At 43.2% G+C, this 23,093-nt stretch overlaps 1 protein-coding gene and 1 long non-coding RNA gene across 2 annotated transcripts; both read left to right on the top strand.

Annotated features, from left to right (window-relative positions):
- Positions 1-65: 65 nt before the first annotated feature.
- Positions 66-8,560, top strand: LOC147007115 (uncharacterized). The gene is made up of 3 exons (XR_015054391.1): positions 66-247; positions 4,045-4,205; positions 8,492-8,560. It is a non-coding gene; the product is annotated as an uncharacterized LOC147007115 (long non-coding RNA).
- A 9-nt stretch (positions 8,561-8,569) lies between these two features.
- LOC147007116 (uncharacterized) lies at positions 8,570-11,355 on the top strand. Its single transcript, XM_085867550.1, has 3 exons — positions 8,570-10,057; positions 10,461-10,530; positions 11,210-11,355. Exons 1-3 carry the CDS (start codon positions 8,579-8,581, stop codon positions 11,353-11,355), a joined length of 1,695 nt encoding a protein of 564 aa, XP_085723676.1. The 5' UTR covers positions 8,570-8,578.
- The last annotated feature ends 11,738 nt before the right edge of the window (positions 11,356-23,093 follow it).

Below are 23,093 nucleotides of genomic sequence, written 5' to 3' on the forward strand. Positions count from 1 at the left end.
ATAAATTCTCCTCTCTGTATCTGGAACCGATCAATTCGTCGTCGTCAAACACCGAACCTCAACGTCACAGAGGTTGTGTGACGTCTCAATGATCATTCCAACGTTCGGGAACAGACAAGGTGGAGAGGTGATGGATGTGAAGCGTCAGTTGGAGGATCGAGCATCGACGAACAGGACAGAGATGTGGATTGTTACGGTGATCTTGGTGTTGTTCGTCCTTGGTGGGACATGGCGACCTCCGCTGCAGGTAAGTGGGGATTGTAAGGGATGGTGGAGTCGGGAAGGGACACAACACGGAAGGAGTGAGTTTATCAGGAGTTTGTGTGGTTTGATGTTAGAGAGAACAGGGGGTGTATTGTGAGTTTGTAACATGAGCAAGTTGTTCGTGTCCGCACGGGATTCCCCACACAGTACGGATGGAGGAGGGAAAAATACAAATGGCGTCTTGTATCATAGAGTCGGGAAGTTGTAACAATTCACATTTATTATGGGCCGGGGGACAGTAGGACCTCCCTTGCACCCCCTCCCCCCCACCCCGACCCCTCCTCCCACACCCCCCCCCGCCCCACACCCCACACCCACCCCCCACCCTGATACCAGTGTTCATAGTTGTCCCAAGTCTCAGAAAAATAACTCATTTTCACTCTGCTTTATCTGTTTCCATGGCAACCAATCAAAAATAGACGAATCTCACAAAGATCGGCAAAATGTCAACATCTCTGTCAAATATAAACATAAAATCACAAAGTTGGTGTCAAATTAAAGTTTATACATTTACGTATTAAAATATATTTTGTTTATGCAAATTAGCGTATTTGCATGTAAATTCAATTTGACGAAAACACAAGAATTCCCACAAAAATGCAAGAATTTCCATTTTCTTTACTTGTAATTACCACATGTCAGTTTTTTGTCAAAAAATCGTAACTTAAGTGTTACCAGATACAAGACAGGTTGGCAAAAATTATATTAAAATATTTTTGAATTTTTTTAAGTTGGCTAATTCGCATAAAATACAAAGCACAATGAATCATTCGAAAATCATGCAAAATCAGATTCATCAATAGAATGAATTACCTGGGCCTGATGTACATAACTGTGACTTATGATGTCTGTTGGTGTTTGAGGGAAACACAACTATTTTCTGTTTGAGTAAAAGTAGTGGAAATGATTTTAAATGCATTGATGTGCTCATTCGGATCCGCCATTATGGAAATTCTCATTTTCGTAAATATCTCAACTTCTGGTTCATGGACATTTGTAAATAAGGAATCTACACATGTTTGGAGGGTCAAGGAATAACGTGAACATATTTCCTTTGTTGTCAGAGATGGAGAATAATGTTTGGATAGCTTAATTACATGCAAAAATGGAAACAGCTTTATAAAGCAGAGTGAAGATGAGTTATTTTACTGGGAACATCTTTTTTCTGATACGTGGGAAATATACGTTGGTACTTTTCAAGTGGGATAAATAGGATACATTTGTAATTTTACAGGGAAACTGTAAAGGACATTTTCTGTTTTCTTCTGCGAGTTTGATTCCAATGTTATCGGATCCGAAGATTAAAAACTGTCGTCCTTGTGCACCACAACCAGGATATTCAGAGACCAAATTAAGTTGGCTGCCTTGTTCAGTGGCACTTTTTTGTGTAAGTCTATGATTCCTGGAGTAGCCTTCAAAAAGAGTAGTCCATTGTGTGTTGGTGCCCAGATTAAATCCCATATTTAATCTTCCTTGTCTGCCCTTTAAACGGTTGTGATACCTCATTGCCATGAGGATGTGATGAGGAATATAAAGAGAGTTTGTATTTGGTTGGAAACTGCAGGTTTCGGGATAAGTTTCTCCATTAGGTAAAGTTGGAATTTGTCGCTTCAAGGCAAAAGTTCCTTCATGGTCGTGTAGATGGAGGAATCTTCATGGTCGTGTAGATGGAGGAACCTTCATGGTCGTGTTGATGGAGGAACCTTCATGGTCGTGTAGATGGAGGAATCTTCACGGTCGTGTAGATGGAGGAATCTTCACGGTCGTGTAGATGGAGGAACCTTCACGGTCGTGTAGATGGAGGAACCTTCACGGTCGTGTTGATGGAGGAACCTTCATGGTCGTGTTGATGGAGGAACCTTCACGGTCGTGTAGATGGAGGAATCTTCACGGTCGTGTCGATGGAGGAATCTTCACGGTCGTGTCGATGGAGGAATCTTCACGGTCGTGTCGATGGAGGAATCTTCACGGTCGTGTAGATGGAGGAATCTTCACGGTCGTGTAGATGGAGGAATCTTCACGGTCGTGTAGATGGAGGAATCTTCATGGTCGTGTATATGGAGGAATTTTCATGGTGGTGTCGATGGAGGAATCTTCATGGTCGTGTCGATGGAGGAATCTTCATGGTCGTGTCGATGGAGGAATCTTCATGGTCGTGTCGATGGAGGAATCTTCATGGTCGTGTCGATGGAGGAATCTTCATGGTCGTGTCGATGGAGGAATCTTCATGGTCGTGTCGATGGAGGAATCTTCATGGTCGTGTAGATGGAGGAATCTTCATGGTCGTGTAGATGGAGGAATCTTCATGGTCGTGTAGATGGAGGAATCTTCATGGTCGTGTAGATGGAGGAATCTTCATGGTCGTGTAGATGGAGGAATCTTCATGGTCATGAAGCTGGAGGAATCTTCATGGTCGTGTTGATGGAGGAATCTTCATGGTCCTGGAGTTGGAGGAATCTTCATGGTCATGAAGCTGGAGGAATCTTCATGGTCATGAAGCTGGAGGAATCTTCATGGTCGTGGAGATGGAGGAATCTTCATGGTCGTGTAGATGGAGGAATCTTCATGGTCGTGTAGATGGAGGAATCTTCATGGTCATGAAGCTGGAGGAATCTTCATGGTCGTGTTGATGGAGGAATCTTCATGGTCCTGGAGTTGGAGGAATCTTCATGGTCGTGTAGATGGAGGAATCTTCATGGTCATGAAGCTGGAGGAATCTTCATGGTCATGAAGCTGGAGGAATCTTCATGGTCATGAAGCTGGAGGAATCTTCATGGTCATGAAGCTGGAGGAATCTTCATGGTCATGAAGCTGGAGGAATCTTCATGGTCGTGTAGATGGAGGAATCTTCATGGTCGTGTAGATGGAGGAATCTTCATGGTCGTGTAAATGGAGGAATCTTCATGGTCGTGTAAATGGAGGAATCTTCATGGTCGTGTTGATGGAGGAATCTTCATGGAATGCTCTTCTCGTTGGTGGACATGAAAGATCCCAAGGTGTTTCTTGCAAAGACTCGACGAGTTATCGCCAGCATTCTGAACAAATCACAAATTGCTTCCCAAACTCTCTTGTTAAACTGTGCTTGACAAGCATGGTCATGAAACCAATATACCCAGTGTGAGTTCAACACCTTCATCCTGCAGAGGATTGAAAACAGGCTGATGATGATAATGATGATGATGATGATGATGATGATGATTATAACAGCTGGAAAATATAACCTCCTTTCACCTTCAGTGAAAGCTGTTCACGATTTTGGGTGATCTTGACCTTTGCCGTTTGATCAAAAAAAAAACCATTTAATTCTGCTTCTACCTTTTAATTGGTGAACCAATTCAGTAACCCAATATGCTAATTCTTAAAATTTCAGATCAATTGCATGAAAATTAGTGATTTTATGTGATGCTGAACTTTGACCTTTTGACGAAAACATTAATTTATTTTCTCCATATTCTCATGAGAAAGTTATGCTGAAAATTTAATGACAAAGCTCAAATGGTAAATTGGAATTTCAGGTGAATTGCATTAAATTGATGATTTTCGGTGAATTTGACCTTTTGACCTTTTCACAAAATTATTTTATTTTTTCTTCTCCATATTCTAATATTCTAATAATAAAGCTTTCTTGAAAATTTGATTTAAAAATTTCAAATTGTAACAAAGTTACGGACCGGACGCACGCACGCACACACACGTGATTGCAAAACCCCACCTTCCACTGCGTGAGGGACGGGTTAATAGACTTTTCTCCTCTCCCTGCCCTTTTTTCCTTGTCCATAGATTTTCGAGAAAAACGCTGTGGAGGAATCAGTGGTCTCCAAACTTCGTGACGTCGTGTTCGTCACAATTGGCATCTTTTTATTTGTCATCGTAACATCATTTAAACCATCTTCCTGGTTCAATCGACAGAGGAAGCACAAAAAAAAGCTCCACATTCACTGGTAAGGAAGACAAGTGACGTTTTCATCAATGTGATCCTTGCTTCATCCATAAGGGCAGTAAATGTAGAAATGGTCTGTGGAGTCGAAAGGATCGTGGTCGGGGGGGGGGTTGGAGGGGGGTCCTTAGGGTTTTGGTTGTCTTCGGAGTCTGAAAGTTTTTTGGGTGGGTGGTGGGTCTTCAAGGTCATGAGGAGTCTCAAGCACCTGAAGGATTTCAACATATCTTTGAGTTCTCAAGGTCCTTGGGGATCTTAGGGGTCTTTGAGAGTACAAAGGGGTCTTCAGGTGTCAAGGGGTTTAAAGGTAGCGAGGGGTCTGGAACATGCATGCATGGCTCCTATTATGCAGTGGCCTGCAAAGGTATTCAACCCTCCCAGGTTTCACATGTTGATGCCACCTGAGCTTATTTCTTGATGCTTTCAAATCAAACTTAATATGTCATCTTAACAAACTATTCCGAAGTGATAAAACTAAAAAATGCAGATAAAATGTGAACAAGTCAGATTAACAGAGAAAACTATAAAGGCATTCGGTGGAGCTCATACCTCCACAAGGCTGATTAGTTTATGTTTTGTATCCCATTGATAGGCCAGATCTGGATTCGGACCTCAACTAAAATTTAATTGGCTTCTTCTTATCACATTACCAACTCATCCACCAAATTTTGGCCGAATCCGTGCAAATTTTTGAAATATCACTCTTGTACATCGGTTTTGCCTGATGATTCAACAGTGAAGAATCACTTAAAAATACTCTGATCTGGATCCGGATTAAATCTTCACCAAAATCGAAATGAATACTTCCTCGTTACATACCAAACCTCTCCACCAAGTTTCGTCCAAATTCATCCACAACTTTTTGAGATAACCTTCTATCCGTCGTTTTTGGCCAATCACTCAATGGCGCAGAATCACTTGGAAAACTATTGCATCCAGATCCGGATAGGGATCATCACCAAAATCTAATCATATTGTCCGGATCACATACCCAAGCTCTCCAACAAATTTCGTCCAAATCCGTCAACAACTTTTTGAGATATTTTGTTCATAAACAAACAAACAGATGGGGGTGAAAACATAACGTCCATCCACCTTTGTTGGCATGGGTAATCAGATGATTCTCAGTTGCATAAGCATTCAACCCCTTTGCCCAAGTAACCCTAAATCACTTCAGGAGAAAATTATTGGTTTGAAAGGTTTCAAAATAAGTGCACAGTAATAGGTTTCATGTGCATGTCATCAGTGATTTAACTAAAAAATTAATCTCCTTCACTTATCTCAGGAGTTTTGACGTGCAACTCACTTGGTCAACCAACAAGGCAAACATGAGGATTTATATATGGGGTACTGAGGGGTCTCAGGAGTCTAAAGGGTCCAAAGGTTTCAAAAGTACCTTCCAATAGTACTTGTAATAGACGCAGTCACGGTCCAACTTACATTTAAACATGACATGTTGAAAGTATTTAATCACGTGGGTTAGTCGGTGGACATGCACTTGCTCCATTCTACTGGGTGGACAATAAATAACTGACACATTTATATTTCATGTTGAAATAGAAATTTAATAGAAAATGAGGATATTCATATATATATATATTTAAACAAAACAGCCCTTCCAGGGGAATACTTCAGCTTATTATTACTCCTTGATCCTCAAAATAACACCCTTAAAGTGACCACCATTTTCCTATATGTCTTGACGCACACGAACAGCAATGTTTTGCATCATTTTCCTGAAGGTTTCAAGTGGAATAAAGGTTCGTTCCTCTTCAATTTGCTTCCACAAGTCTTGAATAGTCCTTGCTCTTGTCTGGTAGGCAGTTGATTTAAGGTACCTCCACAAGAAGAAATCAAGCGCTGTTAAATCCAGACTTCTGGCTGGCCATGGAACATCTCCAGATCATGAAATGAGATGATCGAGGAAAAGGTCCTTCAGGAATGACATTGATGCACAAGCAGAATGAGCAGTTGCCCCACCTTGTTGGAACCAGGTTTAACCATCAAATCCCAAGTTCCTTAGTTTTGGAGCAAGAAAGTATCTTATCATTTCTTTGTCGCTCAAGTATCACCGCAACAGTTGCTCCATTGGCAGCTGAAAAATAATATGGCCCAATGACTCCAGCATAAGAAATGCCGCACCACACTGTGACACGTTTGCCATGTAAAGGTTGTTGGTGGAACTGCTCAGGATTTTCTTCCACCCCGAATCGAGTGTTCTGCTTGTTAACAAAACCTGGAAGCTCAAAATTAGCTTCATCTGACATGATTATTTATTTCAATAAACCTGCCATCTTCCTCGAACATCTGAAGAAATGTGCCACACAATTACATCCTTCTTTGTCAATCATCTTAACTAAGTTCTTGAACCATTTGAACCTGGTCGGGAAACCTCTGCCAGACCTCAATGCCAGACATGAGATCAGAGCCATCTCTTAGACATATCGTGTGCTTTTGATACGGTCTGGCACCCTGCCCTGCTCAACAAACTCTCTTCCTCTGGTATCCACGGCAATCTCCACTCATGGCTCGCAGACTTCCTCTCCTGAAGCAGTCAACGTATGGCCCTCAATTTAATTCTCTCATCCCCTTTTCCTGTCCAGGCTGGAGTTCTTCAAGGCAGTCTTCTGGGCCCAGTGCTTTTTCTGGTTTTCATCAATCATCTCTCCAACTCTGAAAAATCCTATTTATCTCTTTGCTGATGACTCCACCATCTGCTGTACCATGTCATCAATCAGACCGGCAAGCAGGAGCCTCTTCACTCTGTAAATCTGGATAAAATCACACGCTGGTCCAACACGTGGAACATGCCTTTCAATACTTACAAATTTTACACTCAACATCACTCCAAAAGGACCATCTGGAACCACCCACCCTCCCTCCCCATCTACTTTCTCAACAATCCTCTTGAAGAAGTCCTTTATTTAAAGTTTTTGGTCTCACTATCTGCCATGATCTCTCCTGGGAAAGCAACATCTCCAAGCTGGCCTCCAAAGCCAGTCGCCGATTGGGCATCCTCCATCGTGCAAAGTCCGTCATTGGCATACCTGACCTCCTGACCATGTACAAAGCTTTCATCCTCCACAGTCTGATGGAGTACTTCTCTTCCCTCTGGGCTGGTGCTCCCACCTCTCACCTTTCTCAGCTGTTTCACACTGTGGAAACCAAGGCATTTCGGATCATTGGTATCTCCCATGATGAGGCTGAGTCTTTGGGTCTCTCATTCTCACACCAGAGGCAGGTCTTCTCCAGTCTCCTCTCCGACCTCCCCCCCGGATCTGTCTGCTTTCTGCACCGCCCATATTACTGCAGGGAGCTCATGGTCCACCAGCAACCCCCTTCTGGGAAAACTACCAAAATCACGAATCACTGCTCACCTTCTTTCTTTTATTCCTCTTTTTTCCAGCTTTAGAGCAAACTCCCACACACTCATGAATCCCACTCTTCCCTTCAGGTTTTAAAAACAGCTGTTCACCACCATCTCTTATCTTGCCCTATCCAAAACCACGATCTTGTCCATGATCTTTTCATGATCCCCGTTAATCCACCCAAGCCTCCCTCCTTCAAATTCCCTGCCTTCCTTCCTGAAAGTCCCTGTAGTCATGTAAGATGTTCAGTAATGAAGTCATGTATGATGTACAGTAATGAAGTCATGTTCAGTAATTGTATTTTTTCATCAAGCGATTTTCAACAATCATCAATGATACATGACTTCATGACTGTGCATCATACATCTTGTTTACCCCGTGTACCCCGCTCCATCCCTCTCCCTTCCACAGATCTCCTCATATCTCTGTTTCCCACTGTTTTGTGCTTCCTCTCCCGTCCCTCTTGTCTCCTGGTCACTTTGTTATATGTTCTGTGTGTGAGCTCTTCTCTGAGCCTTTACATTGCATAATAAATAAATAAATAAATAACAAGCTTCAAACACAAATGTAATGTTGTTCGGTGATCGAACCCTTATGGGTCGACAAGTGTGCGTACGTCAAAGCCACACTGTCAGCCCAGGTCGTATCTTCATACACTGTAAAACAAACTGCGATTCCATGTTGTATTTATACATTTAAAAGGTATCTCGTTTGGTGTTATGCTTTTCTTCTGGTTCAATGTTGAGCTTTTCCTGCATGCAGAGCTTTTAAAACACAGTGTGGGAAGCGGCCGCCGGATATGGGAGACAGCCGAACGTCTAACCATACAAACACACAAACAGACACCACACTTCACATTATGTAATAGATACTGTGCTTCATTTTAGCTCGAACTGACAAGTATTGTGTTTGTTTCTTGCAGTTTTGGATGTGGCCGGAGACATTTAAAGAACATGGGGAAGAAAGAGCAGCCGTTGCTCGAGGAAGTTCCAAAAACAAAGCCGTGGAGATGCAGAATGTGAAGGAACAGGAGGATGAAAGAACAAAGTTGTGGCTGAGAGAGCATGAAAAACTACAGGAAAGGGGTGAAAAGTTGCACCAAAAAGAGGAAGAACTGAAGGAAAGAGAACTCCTCATTCAGCTTGGAGAGCAAACAGTTCAGGGAAAAGTTGTGCAACAAAAATATGAGGAAGAGGAATGGAAAAAAGAGAAGGAAATGCAGAAAGAAATAGAGGAAGAACAGCAGAGGAAAAGCAAGGAAGAGGAACTGAGGAAAAAAGATGAGGAGGAGCAAATGGAAAAACATGATGAAGAGAAAAAGAAAAAAAACTCTTCAGAGTGGAGACGAATAGAAGAGGAAGTTCGGAGAGAACTCGAAGAATTTGAAAAATGGAGGGAATCGGTGTATCAGGAGCATGCACGTAGACACCTTGAGATCGAACAAAAAGAGCAAGAGGTGTTAAAGAGTGAGCATGTGGTGGAGAAATTACAGAAAGGGATTTCTGAACTCGAGGAAATGGAGTGGGAAAAACGGGCACGATTCGAAAAAAGGAAGGTGTTAAAAGAAGGGGAAATAAAACATCGAGAGATTGAGACATGCCAACAAGAGAAGGAGATGAGAGAACGAGAAAAGGATGTTGAGGAAATGGCGAGAGTGATGTACCAACGAGAAGAGGAGGAGCGGAGGGAACAAGAGAGATTTTTGGAGAGAAAAAAAATAAAAGAGGAAGATTTTTTCCTTCGAGAGAAAGAGGCACATCAGCTGGAGCAGGGGATTAATAAGAGGGAAAACGATGTGCGCACACGGGAATACGAGGTGTGGAAAAGTGAGGAAAGGGAGGAAACACGACGAGAGCAGGAAGTACAGAGACGAGTCGAATGTGAAAAGCAGAAACAACTCGAACAAGAAAAGAATCGAGGAGTTGAACAGGAAAAAGAGTCGGCAATGGATCAAGAACTCGAGAAACCCTTTCAGAAATCCGACGAGACCAAAAAGGAGGGGAAAGCGAGTCTTGATGTGGAGGACACAGAACATGTGGAAAAACTTGCTGATGGGAAAGTGCATCAACAGCAAAAACAGAATGAGACTTCCCAAGAGTGGTCTCAGAAATGGAATGACAAGCAACGGCTGAAGCAGCAACAGAAACAGTTGTTCAAAAAGCAAATGAAGAAACAAAGCAAGGCAGCAGAGAAAAGTGTTTGGGTTGAAAGGAAACCCCACGGTGTTCACGGGACGCAGCAACAACAGAATCCTCGCCATGATCACGGCCTCCAACAACAGCAACAACATACACACCACATTGTTGAAGAGTTGCAGCAACAACAGAAGCCTCCCCGTGATAATGAAGCAAAACAGCAGCAACAACAGCCACAGCATGTTGTTCAAGGGTTCCAGCAGGAACAAAAACCTTGCGATAATCAAGGGCTGAAACATCAGCAGAAGCAGCAAGGTGTTGATGGGCCACACCATATTCAGGACCTTCAACAGGTAAACATCCATCAGTACTTTGTCGATGAAGGGATGAACATTCTGGGTACAAACACAGCTATCCTCAAGATGAAGACCTGAAGTTGAAATAGATTTTAGCATTTAGTCTTTTATAAACATTGCTGGAAATACTTCCTTTGATGAAGAAGAATATCATTGATTGTGAAGATAATTGTAATTATAATTTTAGTGGGAAAGGTAACTTATTGCTGCGGTCATCCCCATGCAGGATAGATCGCAATAATTTTAACTCCCTTGATTGGATGAGATCAAATAATTCACCTTTTCATTGGCTACCTGTTCTATCAGTGCATTTCCTTCTGTGCCACATCCTGAACAAGTTATCAAACTGATGAACACAAAAATATATTTAATCTTTCATATTTTTATTGTTTTTCCAAAGACCCCTCAGAAGAGGGGCCCGTTCCCTCCACCACCACCCAAGTACAAGAAACCATCTTACCGGCTGGAACGTAAGTTACCAAGATCTTGCCTTACATTACAAAATATTCCAAACTTTATCTAAATTACATGTTCTTCACCTCCATCGTGTCCCATTTGGTCTGTGCTTCAGTAGTGTTGAGAACAAATGAATATATTGTTTCACTGGAAGCCAGACAAGCACCAAACAATTATTCCAATCAGTGGAAGTCTGGAATGAGTGTTAACATATCCATAAAGAAGTCGTTGTGAACACCAAGATGTTCATTAAAATTAATTGTTTGAAAAATCAAATCTTTGCAATCCCACCTTCAATCATCGACGGGTGACTCGAGCTGCCTCCCACGAAGCAGTCCATCCTGGTTCGCTTCGACGTCATCAGATGAGGTTTTGTTATTTCAGTTTGTGCAGTAAGTGGGGATTTGTGGGCTCTGTATGAAGCACAGAAATGATGGACCAAATTGCCTCAATTCCCTTGTTCGGTGACACAGTGGGATTTGGTGATGAAGAAAATCAAGATGTGAAAGTGGAGGGGAAGGTGAAATAAAACATGAACTGAAATGCACAAAATGAGGGAGAGGGAGAAGCACAGAGAGATCGAGAGAGAGATATTCATTCCAGGATTGTGTTGGAAGGCAGAATAATGATGGAGATTATGATGACAATGCTCTTGAGTGATTTTGACTTCCTTTTGTTGATGTTTGTGTGCAGAGGAAGAAGTCCTCGTGATGCCCGCTGGAGAGGAGGATGCCATGTTTGGGAGTGACTCTCTCATCACTCCATCATATAAGCTCTCCAGAAATGCAAAAAGATACACCAGGCTCATGCAGATGGCCGATTCAAAATTTTTCAACTGAACGGTGTCCAGAACTAAGGTACGATAAACACTCTGGACTTATTTCATCAACTGAATCCTTTTTTTGTCCATGTTTGTCAATCTGTCACTTCCTTGTTTAGACGATCATGATGAGAACTTAATAACTATGACTGTGGAAAATTTAATAATTCAAATGAATACATAAAGAAGGTGAGGTCCCTCCCTGATTCACACAATCAATGCCAATCATGAAGGGAACTACAGATATGTACACTTGGTGTTCATTCCTGGACATCATGCGTGACCTTGTTACTGAACATCATACATGACTTCATTACTGTCCATCATACATGACTTCATTACTGTCCATCATACATGACTTCATTACTGTACATTATACATGACTTCATAACTGCACATCATACATGACTTCATAACTGCACATCATACATGACTTCATCACTGTACATCATACATGACTTCATCACTGTACATCATACATGACTTCATTACTGTACATCATACATGACTTCATTACTGTACATCATGTGTGACTTCATTACTGTACATCATCGTGTATATATATATATATTGCTGTAAATACTTCCTTTAATGGAGAAGAATATCCTTAATTGTGAACATAATTGTTACGATAATTTTGGTGGGAAAGTTACCTTCTTGGCACAGTCATCCCCATGTCGGATAGATCACAAGAATTTTAACTCATCTTGATTTAACTCTCCCCCCATCTCTCTGCCCCCTCTCTCATCCAGCAGCGTCGTCTGATATTTCAGATAATTTGTTCAAATTTGCATAAAAGCACCGAAATGGGTACACATGTAGAATAACTAGTACGTGCCCGTAAAAAATAATAATAATAAGAAAAAAATTATAATAAATAATTATTCAAACCGCGAGCAACAAACAACAACCACACAGGCCGTTTCTTCGCTCTCGCGTGCCTGTAAGGGCGTGGCCCGGATTTTCACATATTATTCGCAATTTAGTTTTAATACCCAATTATTCAATTAGCGCCAACGTATTTTACCTTTTCACAATGTCGTGGCAAGGAAAAACAAAAAGAGAAGAGAAGAGAGAAAAAAATTTACTTCCTGGTTCGGAGCATACCAGCACTCTGATGTTACCGAAATTTATACACCGTCTAACATGAAAACGATCATAACTTGGGGCATTGTGTTTATCTATAAATGCGCAAAAGAAATTGAGAAATTATTAGAATACACGAAGTCATCATTATCCGGAAGCCCGTATGTTGTAACCTGTAATGGGGAACGCGGCTGAGCTTCCCTTCCCCATCGGCCACGCCCACGCAACAACGTGTCTCTTCATTGGTTTGGTAAATAAATAGCCGTAACTTGGGAAGCACTTGTCCGATTAATATCAAACCTTGAAAAGGCACATCCTCAGGTCGAAAGCAGTATATCTGGCAAGTTTCAATTCGATCGGACCAGGGGTTCTCAAGAAACAGCGGTCACACCCCCACTCACACACACACACACACACACACACACACACACACACACACACACACACACACACACACACACACACACACACACACACACACACACACACACACACACACACACACAGCTGTAATTATAGATGGATGTATGCTGACCAAGGCACAATCTCGGGTGGCTCCATATCTCGAATTGCTCGGAATACATTATTCTACATGTGTACCAATTTTCGTACTTTTATGTAAATTTGAACAATCGGTTTGCTATGCTGCAGTCCGACTCTTTGTATTCCCTCTCTTTATTTTCATGTGGTATCCAAGGACATCTCCACTCATGGCTCGCATACTTCCTCTCCTGTCGCAGCCAACGTGTGGTCCTTAATAGAGTTCTCTCATCCCCTCATCCTGTCCAGGCTGAAGTTCCTCAAGGCAGCATTCTGGGCCCTGGTGTTTTTCTGGTTTTCATCAATGTTCTCTCCAACTCTGGAAAATCCTCCTCATCTCTTTGCTGATGACTCCACCCTCTGCCGTACCATCTGTCATCCCTCATTTCAGCAAGCAGCAGCCTCTTCGCTCTCTGCAGATCTGGATATAATCACAAGCTGGTCAAACATGTGGAGCACGTCCTTCAATTCTGACAAATCTCACACTCTCACTATGTCTCTCCGAAAGGACCGTTTAGAGGCCCCCGCCATCGACTTTCTCAACAAACCTCTGGAAGGACTTTGTCAATCAGAAATCTGCTTCGTTTTTCCAACATCCTTCACTCCTTCCAGCTTACCAAACCCACTTGCAGATTCCCTGAGAAGAACTTCAATCAATATCGAATTCAAATCCTGTTCTTAAACCATTGACTGTAAAAATTATTTTAAATTTCTCTTCTCATTGCTCGACCTGAAGGAAGGTTCCTTTCCAAAAGCATCTTTCCTTGTTTCTCCAACCTTGGTTTTTCATTTCACTCCAACATCCAATCCTCCACTCTTCAATTATTTCAGTACGAGAAGCAAGCATCGCAACAATGACTGCATTCTGCCCCCCCCCCCCCCGTACCTGCGATCTCACAGTCATTGTGTTGTACTTCAGTCAGTTGTCCGTCTTATTTGGTTCAGAAGGACACAGGTCAAGCCGATGAAACCTTTGCCGCCCCTGTGTGAAGCGGGGCCATCGCCGTAAAATACAAAACACACAGGAAATGGCGCTTTGTGTTGAGGCGCGGCGGTGATGGTCATGTTTAACCCTTGACCAGTTAAAGATCCCCGGGGGTTAAATACAGCACGGTAAGCCTTGATCTCATTTGCTGTTTCTCACCTTTCTCTCTCTTTCTCTTTCCTCCAGCCCGCTCCTCCCCCCCCGCACACCTTCCCTCTCTCACCAATCTCCCCCTCCGTCCCTCTACCTACCCCTATCTCTCTGCCCCCTCTCTTAGTATTTTCCTGTGGTATCCAAGGACATCTCCACTCATGGCTCGCAGACTTCCTCTCCTGTCGCAGCCAACGTGTGGTCCTTCATGGAGTTCTCTCATCTCCTCATCCTGTCCAGGCTGGAGTTCCTCAAGGCAGCGTTCTGGGCCCTGTTATTTTTCTGGTTTTCATTAATGATCTCTCTGGAAAATCCTCTTTATCTCTTCGCTGAGGACTCCACTGTTTGCCGTACCATCTGTCATCCATCATATCAGCAAGCAGCAGCCTCTTCGCTCTCTGCAGATTTGGATAAAATCACAAGCTGGTCCAACACGTGGAGCATGTCCTTCAACTCTGACAAATCTCACACTCTCACTATGTCTCTCCAAAAGCACCGTTAGGAACCCCCCCTCCCCCATCTACTTTCTCAACAATCCTCTGGAAGAAGTCCTTTTCTTTCAAGCTTCTCGGTCCCACTATCTGCCATGATCTTTCCAAGGAAAGCCATATTTCCAACCTGGCCTCCAAAGCCAGTCACCGACTGGGAATCCTCCATCGTGCAAAGTCCTTCCTCAGCCCACCTGAGCTCCTGACTACATAGAAAGCTTTTATCTGCAGCCTGATGGAGTACTGCTCTCCCCTCTGGGCTGGTGCTCCAGCCTCTCACCTTTCTCGGCTTCACCCTGTGGAAACCAAGGCATTTCGGATCATTGGTATCTCCCACGATGAGGCTGTCTTTGGCCTCTCACTCTCTCACTGCAGGCAAGTCGGTGGTCTTTCTGTCCTCTCTGGTCTCGCCCCCCTCCCCGATCTGTCTGCAATTTGTCCCCATCATATTTCCGCAGGGCGCTCAAGGTCTGCCAACAACCCCCTTCTGGAAAAATACCAAAATCACGAATCACTGCTCACCTTCACTCTTTTATTCCTCTTTTTTCCCGCCTTTGGAATAAACTCCAAAACTCTGTTTAATCCCATTCTTCCCTCCAAACCTCCAAAACAACTGTTCACCACCACCTCTTATCTTTCCCCATCCAAATCCTCAATCTTTTCTTACCCCGTTAATCCACCTCAAACCCACCTTATTCAAATTCCCTGCTTTTCTTCCTGAAAGTCCCTGTGGTGTCCATCTTGTATACCCCATGTTCCCTTCCACAGATCTCTGAATGTCGCTGTTCCCCACTGTTTTGTCCTTCCCTCTCCCATTACCAGACCCCTTGGCTTGGCGTTGAGCAGGCCAAAAAACACAGCGCCTTCAGGCCTAGCTACATAACCTAGGTACGCCTTCAGACCCCAGAGAGTGAGGTGGCCGAGGATAGCCTGATGAAGGATATAATTAAATAAGGCTGTTCATTACGTATGTTAAAAAGGGGTGTTTTCCATCCACTGGGGCTATACTCTGTGCAGAGTGTTGGTGCTGCCTACGCAGACCCCTTGGCTATTGGACACAATCCTGGATGGGTCACCACTCCGTCACAGTATACCAGCAAGCTGGCACTCTTTTTGATGACCTAGGAAGGATGACAGGCTGAGTCTACCCTACCTGGTATTAATTCAACAGCCGATTTGAGTTGTCTCATGCCCCCCTTGCTGTGTGTTGCGTGTTAGCTCTCATACGAGCCTCAACAAGGTCCACAAAAAAATCATTGTGGCCTGTTAAGTCAAGGCACAGTTGAGCAGGCCAAAAACACAGCGCCTTCAGGCCTAGCTACATAACCTAGGGTACGCCTTCAGACCCCAGAGAGTGAGGTGGCCGAGGATAGCCTGATGAAGGATATAATTAAATAAGGCTGTTCATTACGTATGTTAAAAAGGGGTGTTTTCCATCCACTGGGGCTATACTCTGTGCAGAGTGTTGGTGCTGCCTACGCAGACCCCTTGGCTATTGGACACAATCCTGGATGGGTCACCACTCCGTCACAGTATACCAGCAAGCTGGCACTCTTTTTGATGACCTAGGAAGGATGACAGGCTGAGTCTACCCTACCTGGTATTAATTCAACAGCCGATTTGGGTTTGAACTCAAGATCATGGGATCCCAAGCCCACAACCCTCACCATTAAGTCAACACCAGGCATAATAATACACAGTAGGTTCAATTTTCCAACAATTCTAGAATGTTATTGTCAACGGGCCTGTCAATACTGACCCCTTACGCCATAGCTACAGCTTCATGAATAGCCAAAATCAAAAGGAGCCATGATCAAGCGGTTAGCGCAATTCTTCCTTCACCCGGTCCTCTGGTCAGAATTGCTCATCCAGCCGGTCGCTTGAGGTACCGCACACGATCCGACACAATGCCGACGTGACAAAAGAGGATCTTCATCTCGTCTCGGTCTGTCAGAGACTGTTACACAATACACGAGTGTTGACGACACTGTTTTCCTGAAACAAAATGGTATTGAAGAAGAAATGGAGGTAGAGGATGAGAACGGTGAAAGCTATGAGCAATGCTGCTTTGGCAATTTAGTGCCAATACCTCGCTGACCACGTACTGGGAGAAAGAAATGGCTGTGGGTCATCTTCTGGCTGGACAGAAGGCCACTCAGAGAGCATTCAACAACTTGCTCGTGGAACTTGCTGTCAAAGATAAACCCTATTTATATTTACGAGTAAATTAAGGTACCCGTTCACCCTGGGAATGTACCGTTGGAATAAACTCAAATATCAGCTTCTTCTCCATTTTTATCATTAAATGAACATAAATTTTACTCCAAGTAAATCAATTATCGACTTTCCAACCAAGTTAATCAATTATCGGCTTTCAAACGCACCATCTTTATCATTCGATGACAGCAGAAACAAGGTATTCGGGCAACACTCTTTAATGAGGTGGTGGAGCGTCAGTCCATGGAAAGCAAAACGCGACATTCAGGGGTGCCATCTCAGCTGCAGAGCAAGTCACAAAACTTTGCGGGTTTTTTTTGGCTACAGGCAATAAATTGCAATTTAAACAGACTTTGACTCAAACGCAAGCACTCAAACATGCACGCACACGCACGCACGCACACATGTACACACACACACATCACACACACACACACACACACACACACACACACACACACACACACACACACACACGGTATATGTCAATGTAATTCAAAGACAGAGACTTGCCAGCTCAGACTATTACATTTAGCTTTTTGGGCTTCAAACAGGATAACCAAATCCGACAAAAAAAAAAAAAAAACTTGACACACTCAGCACATGTCAAGTGGGCTACAAAAGCCCCACTGCCCCAGGGCCGGATTTCGGCATGGGCAAGCTGGGCAGTTGCCCAGGGGGCCTCCACATATTTCATGAAAAAAAAACATTGCAAGGAAAAATGTCTTTGAGTGCCTGAATCGTAGTTGGTAGTTTGTGGAACAGATACAAAATATTAATCTTATCTCATTCTCTATTTTATATGGAAGTCAGTTGACTTCTTAGGAGATTGACAAGTTGACGACGATCATCAACTGCCGAACATTACACGATTCTCAAAAGCTCTCATTGACAATCTTGTTGCATTGCGTTGACTAGTGTGTGGCAGCCCTTAAAATGAACGTTAGAAACTTTACCTCCCCCAGGGATTTAGGCGAATTGTCCAGTGGAGCAAAGAGAATGGAGAGCAGAGCGGCAAGAGTGTGTGAAGAGTGGTCAGAGAGAACAGCCCGGCAAGGGAGATAGCATGAAGAGCGGCAAGAGAGCTGGAAGGGCCAAGACACAAGAAAGTGAATAGGACGTGCACAAGCCCTGATTCCCGGCTCTGACTCCAACAGTTTGTCAGCTTCTTCAACACATCAGCTCCACTCCCTCCTGATCCTCCTGAGCTACCCCTTTTATCACCTCTGCCATGGCTTTGCCTACAATGCCTGAGTATCCCTCCTCCCAGACAGGCTGTGCCACTCATGCTGTACATAGTTACCACCGCATTGCAATCACAGAGGCTGACTGGTGTCAGAGCACTTCTTGATCCATCTCAGGCTATGGGGAAAGTCTTAAAAGGTGCACACGGGATGCAAACACGTCAATAATCCCCTCTTGTACCACCCCATCCTTACCCTGCCTGGCTGCCTTGCCTGGTTCACAGGAAGAACCAAAACAAAAGATGGTATTCATAGATGACTTTACCCACACAGTCTTGAAAAGGACTTGGTGAAAGCCAACTTTTCTGGTGGCAAATTTGTAATTTTAAATTAGAATCAAATGGATGACCAAATAAAATATGTACTGCATTAGCATCATCAGAAGGAACCTGAACAAGGAAAAAGCAAAGATAAGGTCATCAGGAGGAACCTGGATAGGACTCGGGTTTCAACTGCTACTCCTCCACCTTCAAACCCATCCAAACGCAGCCAAGTGAGCCTTATTCCAAAAAATAAAAAAGAATGCAGATTCCAAAAAAATTTAAGAATTCTGGCTGCCAGACCATGCGTCTGATCAGGTTGAAATTTATAACATACGTGTATTCTCCACCATTACGAGATCATAATTTCGAAGTTTCACAATGATCGATACAGCGGTTCACGAGAGAAAATTTAAAAATATATTTTCCTTCAATCCAATGTGGCTACCAAACCATGTGACCTATCAATTATTCATGAACACCCTGGTATCCCCAAGGCTGTGGGAATGTGTGTGTGAAGTTTCCCCTCGATCTGTCAAGCCGTTCTGCAGAAGACGGTTTTTAAAGGTTTTCGGGTAAGTCCAATGTCGCTTGCAAACCATGTGACCAATGACATCATAGGTGGGGAACTTTTTGTTCCTCATGGATAGGTGGTTGTACCTCGAAAGTTTCTCCTCAATCTGTTCAGCCGTTTCAGAGATTTTTGAAGTTTTTTAAAATACAATGGCTGCCAGAACCACATTACCGATGGTGTTTTACATTTTTTTCTGTTGACCAAATTATTCCTGGATGACCCTCAAAAATTTTTCATGTTGAACGGATATAGTGTTCTCCGTATACAATTATGATGTCATCACAAAGGCACCGATGACATCATTAAAAAAAATCACTTATTCAGCACAAGGAGCGCTTGACATGTGCAGAGTTTCAATTTTTTCCATGGAGCGGTTTCGGAGAAAGAGGTCCAATGTTCCTCCTTTTATCCCAACATGGCAGCCACACCATGTGACCTATGACCGAATAATTATCATTTCAACATTTTACATGAGTATTTGCACCTATGGTGAAAATTCGTGTCAATCCGACAATCAGTTCCAGAGAAAATGGAATAACAAAATGCACATACGTACGCATGTACGGGACCGATCACTTTACCCCGCTTTTCGCTTCACGATCATGGGCGAGCTCGCCTTAATGACTGGATGGCACCAATATAAACACTTCAAAGAGGCAGTCCTTCATTGGTCATCATCACCATAATAATTCATTATGTGTTTATCCATATGTTATGGAATATATTCTGTTGGAAGGTGGATTCTACCGAAACCATTTTGCAATCTTGGAAGGGGTGGACTCCATAGCCCGCCCTGGGAGTAATTGGTCTGCAGTCAGGAAGCCAAAGCACAGGGTCTTCACCTTTCCCAGCAAAGACAAGTTGGTGGACTTGTCGCCCTCTGCAACTTTAATCTCTTCTGCAATAAACTTTAAATCCCCAGCCCTATCCTATCCCATGTTCTGCCAGTGACTTATTTTTGTTACCCTCTCAAAGTCGAGGCTTTCTACTCACTACCACTCCCTTGACCCCATTTTCTCTCATCTATGGAATTGCCTTGCTCACTCAGTCTCGTCCTATTTTCCACTTTAGTTGTTTTTGAGTTGATGGTGCATTAAAGGGAAACTGTCTTGTTCCCACTGCTTGCATACATTGGCATTGTGCAAGCACTGTGTTGACACATCCTTCATTTATTACTGCATGCTCGGAGTGAGGCCGAGCCATGATGCACTGGCACAAATATGTTTTTTGTTTTGCTACTCTGGGTTCTTTAACATCCATGATCTAAATGCAGATAGGTCAGCTGGATTTATGTTCTCCCAGCATAATCCTTGCCAATAAACTGTTTTGGCAGCACAAACGCTCTGTCAAGGGTAGAGTACATCTCAGATCATGAAAGATGGAGTGTTCTGAGATGCAGCTCCTCCTGTTGGTACTATTAAAGAATAACAGTTTTCTTTGGTTTCGATTGCCGTTTTGATTACACAGTGGAACTGGACGGGCACTCGATACAGCGCATACCTCCGCCACGTCATACCTGACCCACGAGAACATATCGGACCCAAAACATTTTTCAAATATCATGCTATACAGTACAATATCGATTTTTGGCCCGATCTCTCAATGGCGAAGAATCACTTAAAACATTCCAGTAGTCAGATCCGGATTTGGATCTTCACCAAAATTGAAGCAATTTGTCGTGGTCACACACCTAACCTGTCCACCAAGTTTCGTCCGAATCCATCAACAACTTTTTGCGATGTCGTGCTCGATATCGGTTTGGCCCGATCTCTCAATGGTGAAGAATCACTTAAAAAATTATCAGATCCGGATCCAGATCTTCACCAATATTGAATCAGTTCTTCCCTGTGACACACCCAACGTGTCTACCAAGTTTCATCCGAATCCGTCCAAACTTTTTGAGGTATCGTACTATATAACGTGTTTGGCCCGATCTCTCAATGGTGAAGAATCACTGAAAAAAATTATTGTAGTCGGATCCGGATCTGGATCTTCCCAAAATCTAATCAGTTTGTCTTCGTCACACACCCAATAGTAGAGTTCCCACAATCGGGTCTCGTGACCGTTTTTCCGGGACCAAGGTTTGAAGGTTGATTGAAGTCAATTTGAAGGTGCCGATTAAAATGAGCTGGGGTGAACCTCGTGAAAATGTGGGCTGACTTGTCCAGACTCGAAAATTCAAAATGGCCGCCACACGGCTTCCAGAATATTACAAAAAATCTTTGGTTCTCCATGTCCGATTTTTATGATTTTTGGGTCTAAACATATGTTTTAAGGTCAAATATTTCATTTATCAGCACAATATCTTTAAAAGTGTAAGAATTAGAATTTAAAAAAAGCTTTTTAAATCATTTTTGCAGAAAAATCCTCGACGGCCACAAGCTGACTGCAACGAAGAAGACCAGGAAGACACCCTGAATAGTTATGATGCATAGGTTTTAAGTAAACTGCAATGTTACTATGTTTTAACACACTTTCATTTTATTACAGAGATCCTTGAATGAGTCGTAGCCATGTCGTCCAAGGGAAAAGGTAAAAAAAAGGAGACATGAGGAGAGTGAAGAAAGCCACAAGTGCATCCTCTGTGGTGAGCATTGCGATGAAAACAAATCCAATATTCCCCCTGAATCATGGGACAATCTGAAGACTTTAGCACAGCAATGGCATCATCCAGATAGGTTTGGAACAGTATACGACACCATGAATTGGGATGCTGGACCACAAAACATGTTCTTTCATAAAATTTGCAAGATTACATTTTCTGGTAAACGTCATATACAGCTGGCAATGAAGAGACGAGACAAAAGTTTGGCAGCTGAGGAGATACTCCAAGAACAAAGTAGCTGTTCTGCTCACTGTTCTGTGGAACGACCCCAGAGACCATCTCGAGCAGCAAGTGGGGTGATACATGACAAAAACTGTTGCGTATGGTGCATGAAGCCGGAAGATGAAAAACACCCCACCAGGGACAGATGGCATATTATGCAAACGATGGATGCCTGGTATGCATTCAAGGCACATACAGTGTACTTCCAAGACATCAGGATGCGTGATCGCATCTTAACGATTATATATGGATGCAATACCAGATCCCTTTGCAGCAGAAATCCGCTATCACAGGTCCTGCTGGAAGAAGTACGTGTCGCCATCAAAAAGCAGTGAAGATGGTCAGCTCCATGTACAAGATATTCGTCTTTCTGAAGTACGAGAGATGTTCTTCAAACATGTGCGCTTGGTTGTGTTCGAAGAGCATGAGTTGCGAACTCAACAGAGTCTGCTGTCTGATTATAAGGCCTTACTGAGAAACTTTGGTTTTGACCCCAGTGGCAAGAAGTCAAGCAACATCAAGGAAATGCTTCAGAAAGGATTTGGTGAAAACATTGGCTTTCATGACTGCCATCGAAAAAATGAAAGTACACTAGTATATGATACATCAGCTGGTGACAGCTACACTGAAGTAGCCATTTATTCATTGGGTGTCAGTGATGATCAGCTGCTCAACAATGTTGCCAGACGCATGAAAGATGCTCTTGCTAGTATTCCTGAAATGGCATGGCCACAAAGTGTCGAGGAATTGGAGACACCACAGGCCCCAAATGACATGCTTTTGAAGTTTCTGACATGGTTGAAAACCCCACAGAAGCAGAACTTTGAAGAAAGCAGCAGAGATCCTGTGGTTCATGCATTTGCCTCGCTGCTTTTGTCATACATCACAGGAAAAAGCTCTGCATTTCAAACACAGCTGTCAGTGACACTGCATGGACTGACCCAAAGTCGAGAGATTCTGGACATCGTCAAAAAGTTCTCCCTCGGAATCAGCTATAAATCTGTTCTTCAACTCTATGATTCATGGGCAAAGCATGACCTTGAAAAAAACATGATGAATGTCCAGTAGAGCTTGCAGAGAATATTCCTGGAATTGGCATTCTTGACAATGACGACTTCTGTGAAGACACACTGACAGGCGCTGATACGTCACACTGCACCAATGTTATGTTTGTGCAACCTCAGAACCTGGAAGTAACTCTACCAGATGCAGAAAGAGACATGCGACCACTGCCCACAAGTTCACAAGACCTGAAACGTTTGTGCCTGGAGCAACATGTTGTTCAGCCCCATGAAACAGTGAAACGTGGACAACCAGCTCCTCGTCCAGAGATTGATATTTGTTGTCAGAACACAGATGTACAGAGACAGAGGGGTGTCATCCATG

The sequence above is a fragment of the Eptatretus burgeri genome, unplaced genomic scaffold, assembly GCF_056783735.1.
Source record: "Eptatretus burgeri isolate ZD-2024b unplaced genomic scaffold, Ebu_testis_v1 Ebu_testis_scaffold_647, whole genome shotgun sequence".
In the NCBI taxonomy this organism is placed as follows: Eukaryota; Metazoa; Chordata; class Myxini; order Myxiniformes; family Myxinidae; genus Eptatretus; species Eptatretus burgeri.

Bases quoted from the DNA above. Each gene is read 5' to 3' on its own strand.
- LOC147007116 (XM_085867550.1), top strand. From the start codon at position 8,579: ATGCAGAATGTGAAGGAACAGGAGGATGAAAGAACAAAGTTGTGGCTG. The intron at 10,058-10,460 runs GTAAACATCCAT...GTTTTTCCAAAG, and splicing joins ATATTCAGGACCTTCAACAG to ACCCCTCAGAAGAGGGGCCC. The intron at 10,531-11,209 runs GTAAGTTACCAA...GTTTGTGTGCAG, and splicing joins ACCATCTTACCGGCTGGAAC to AGGAAGAAGTCCTCGTGATG.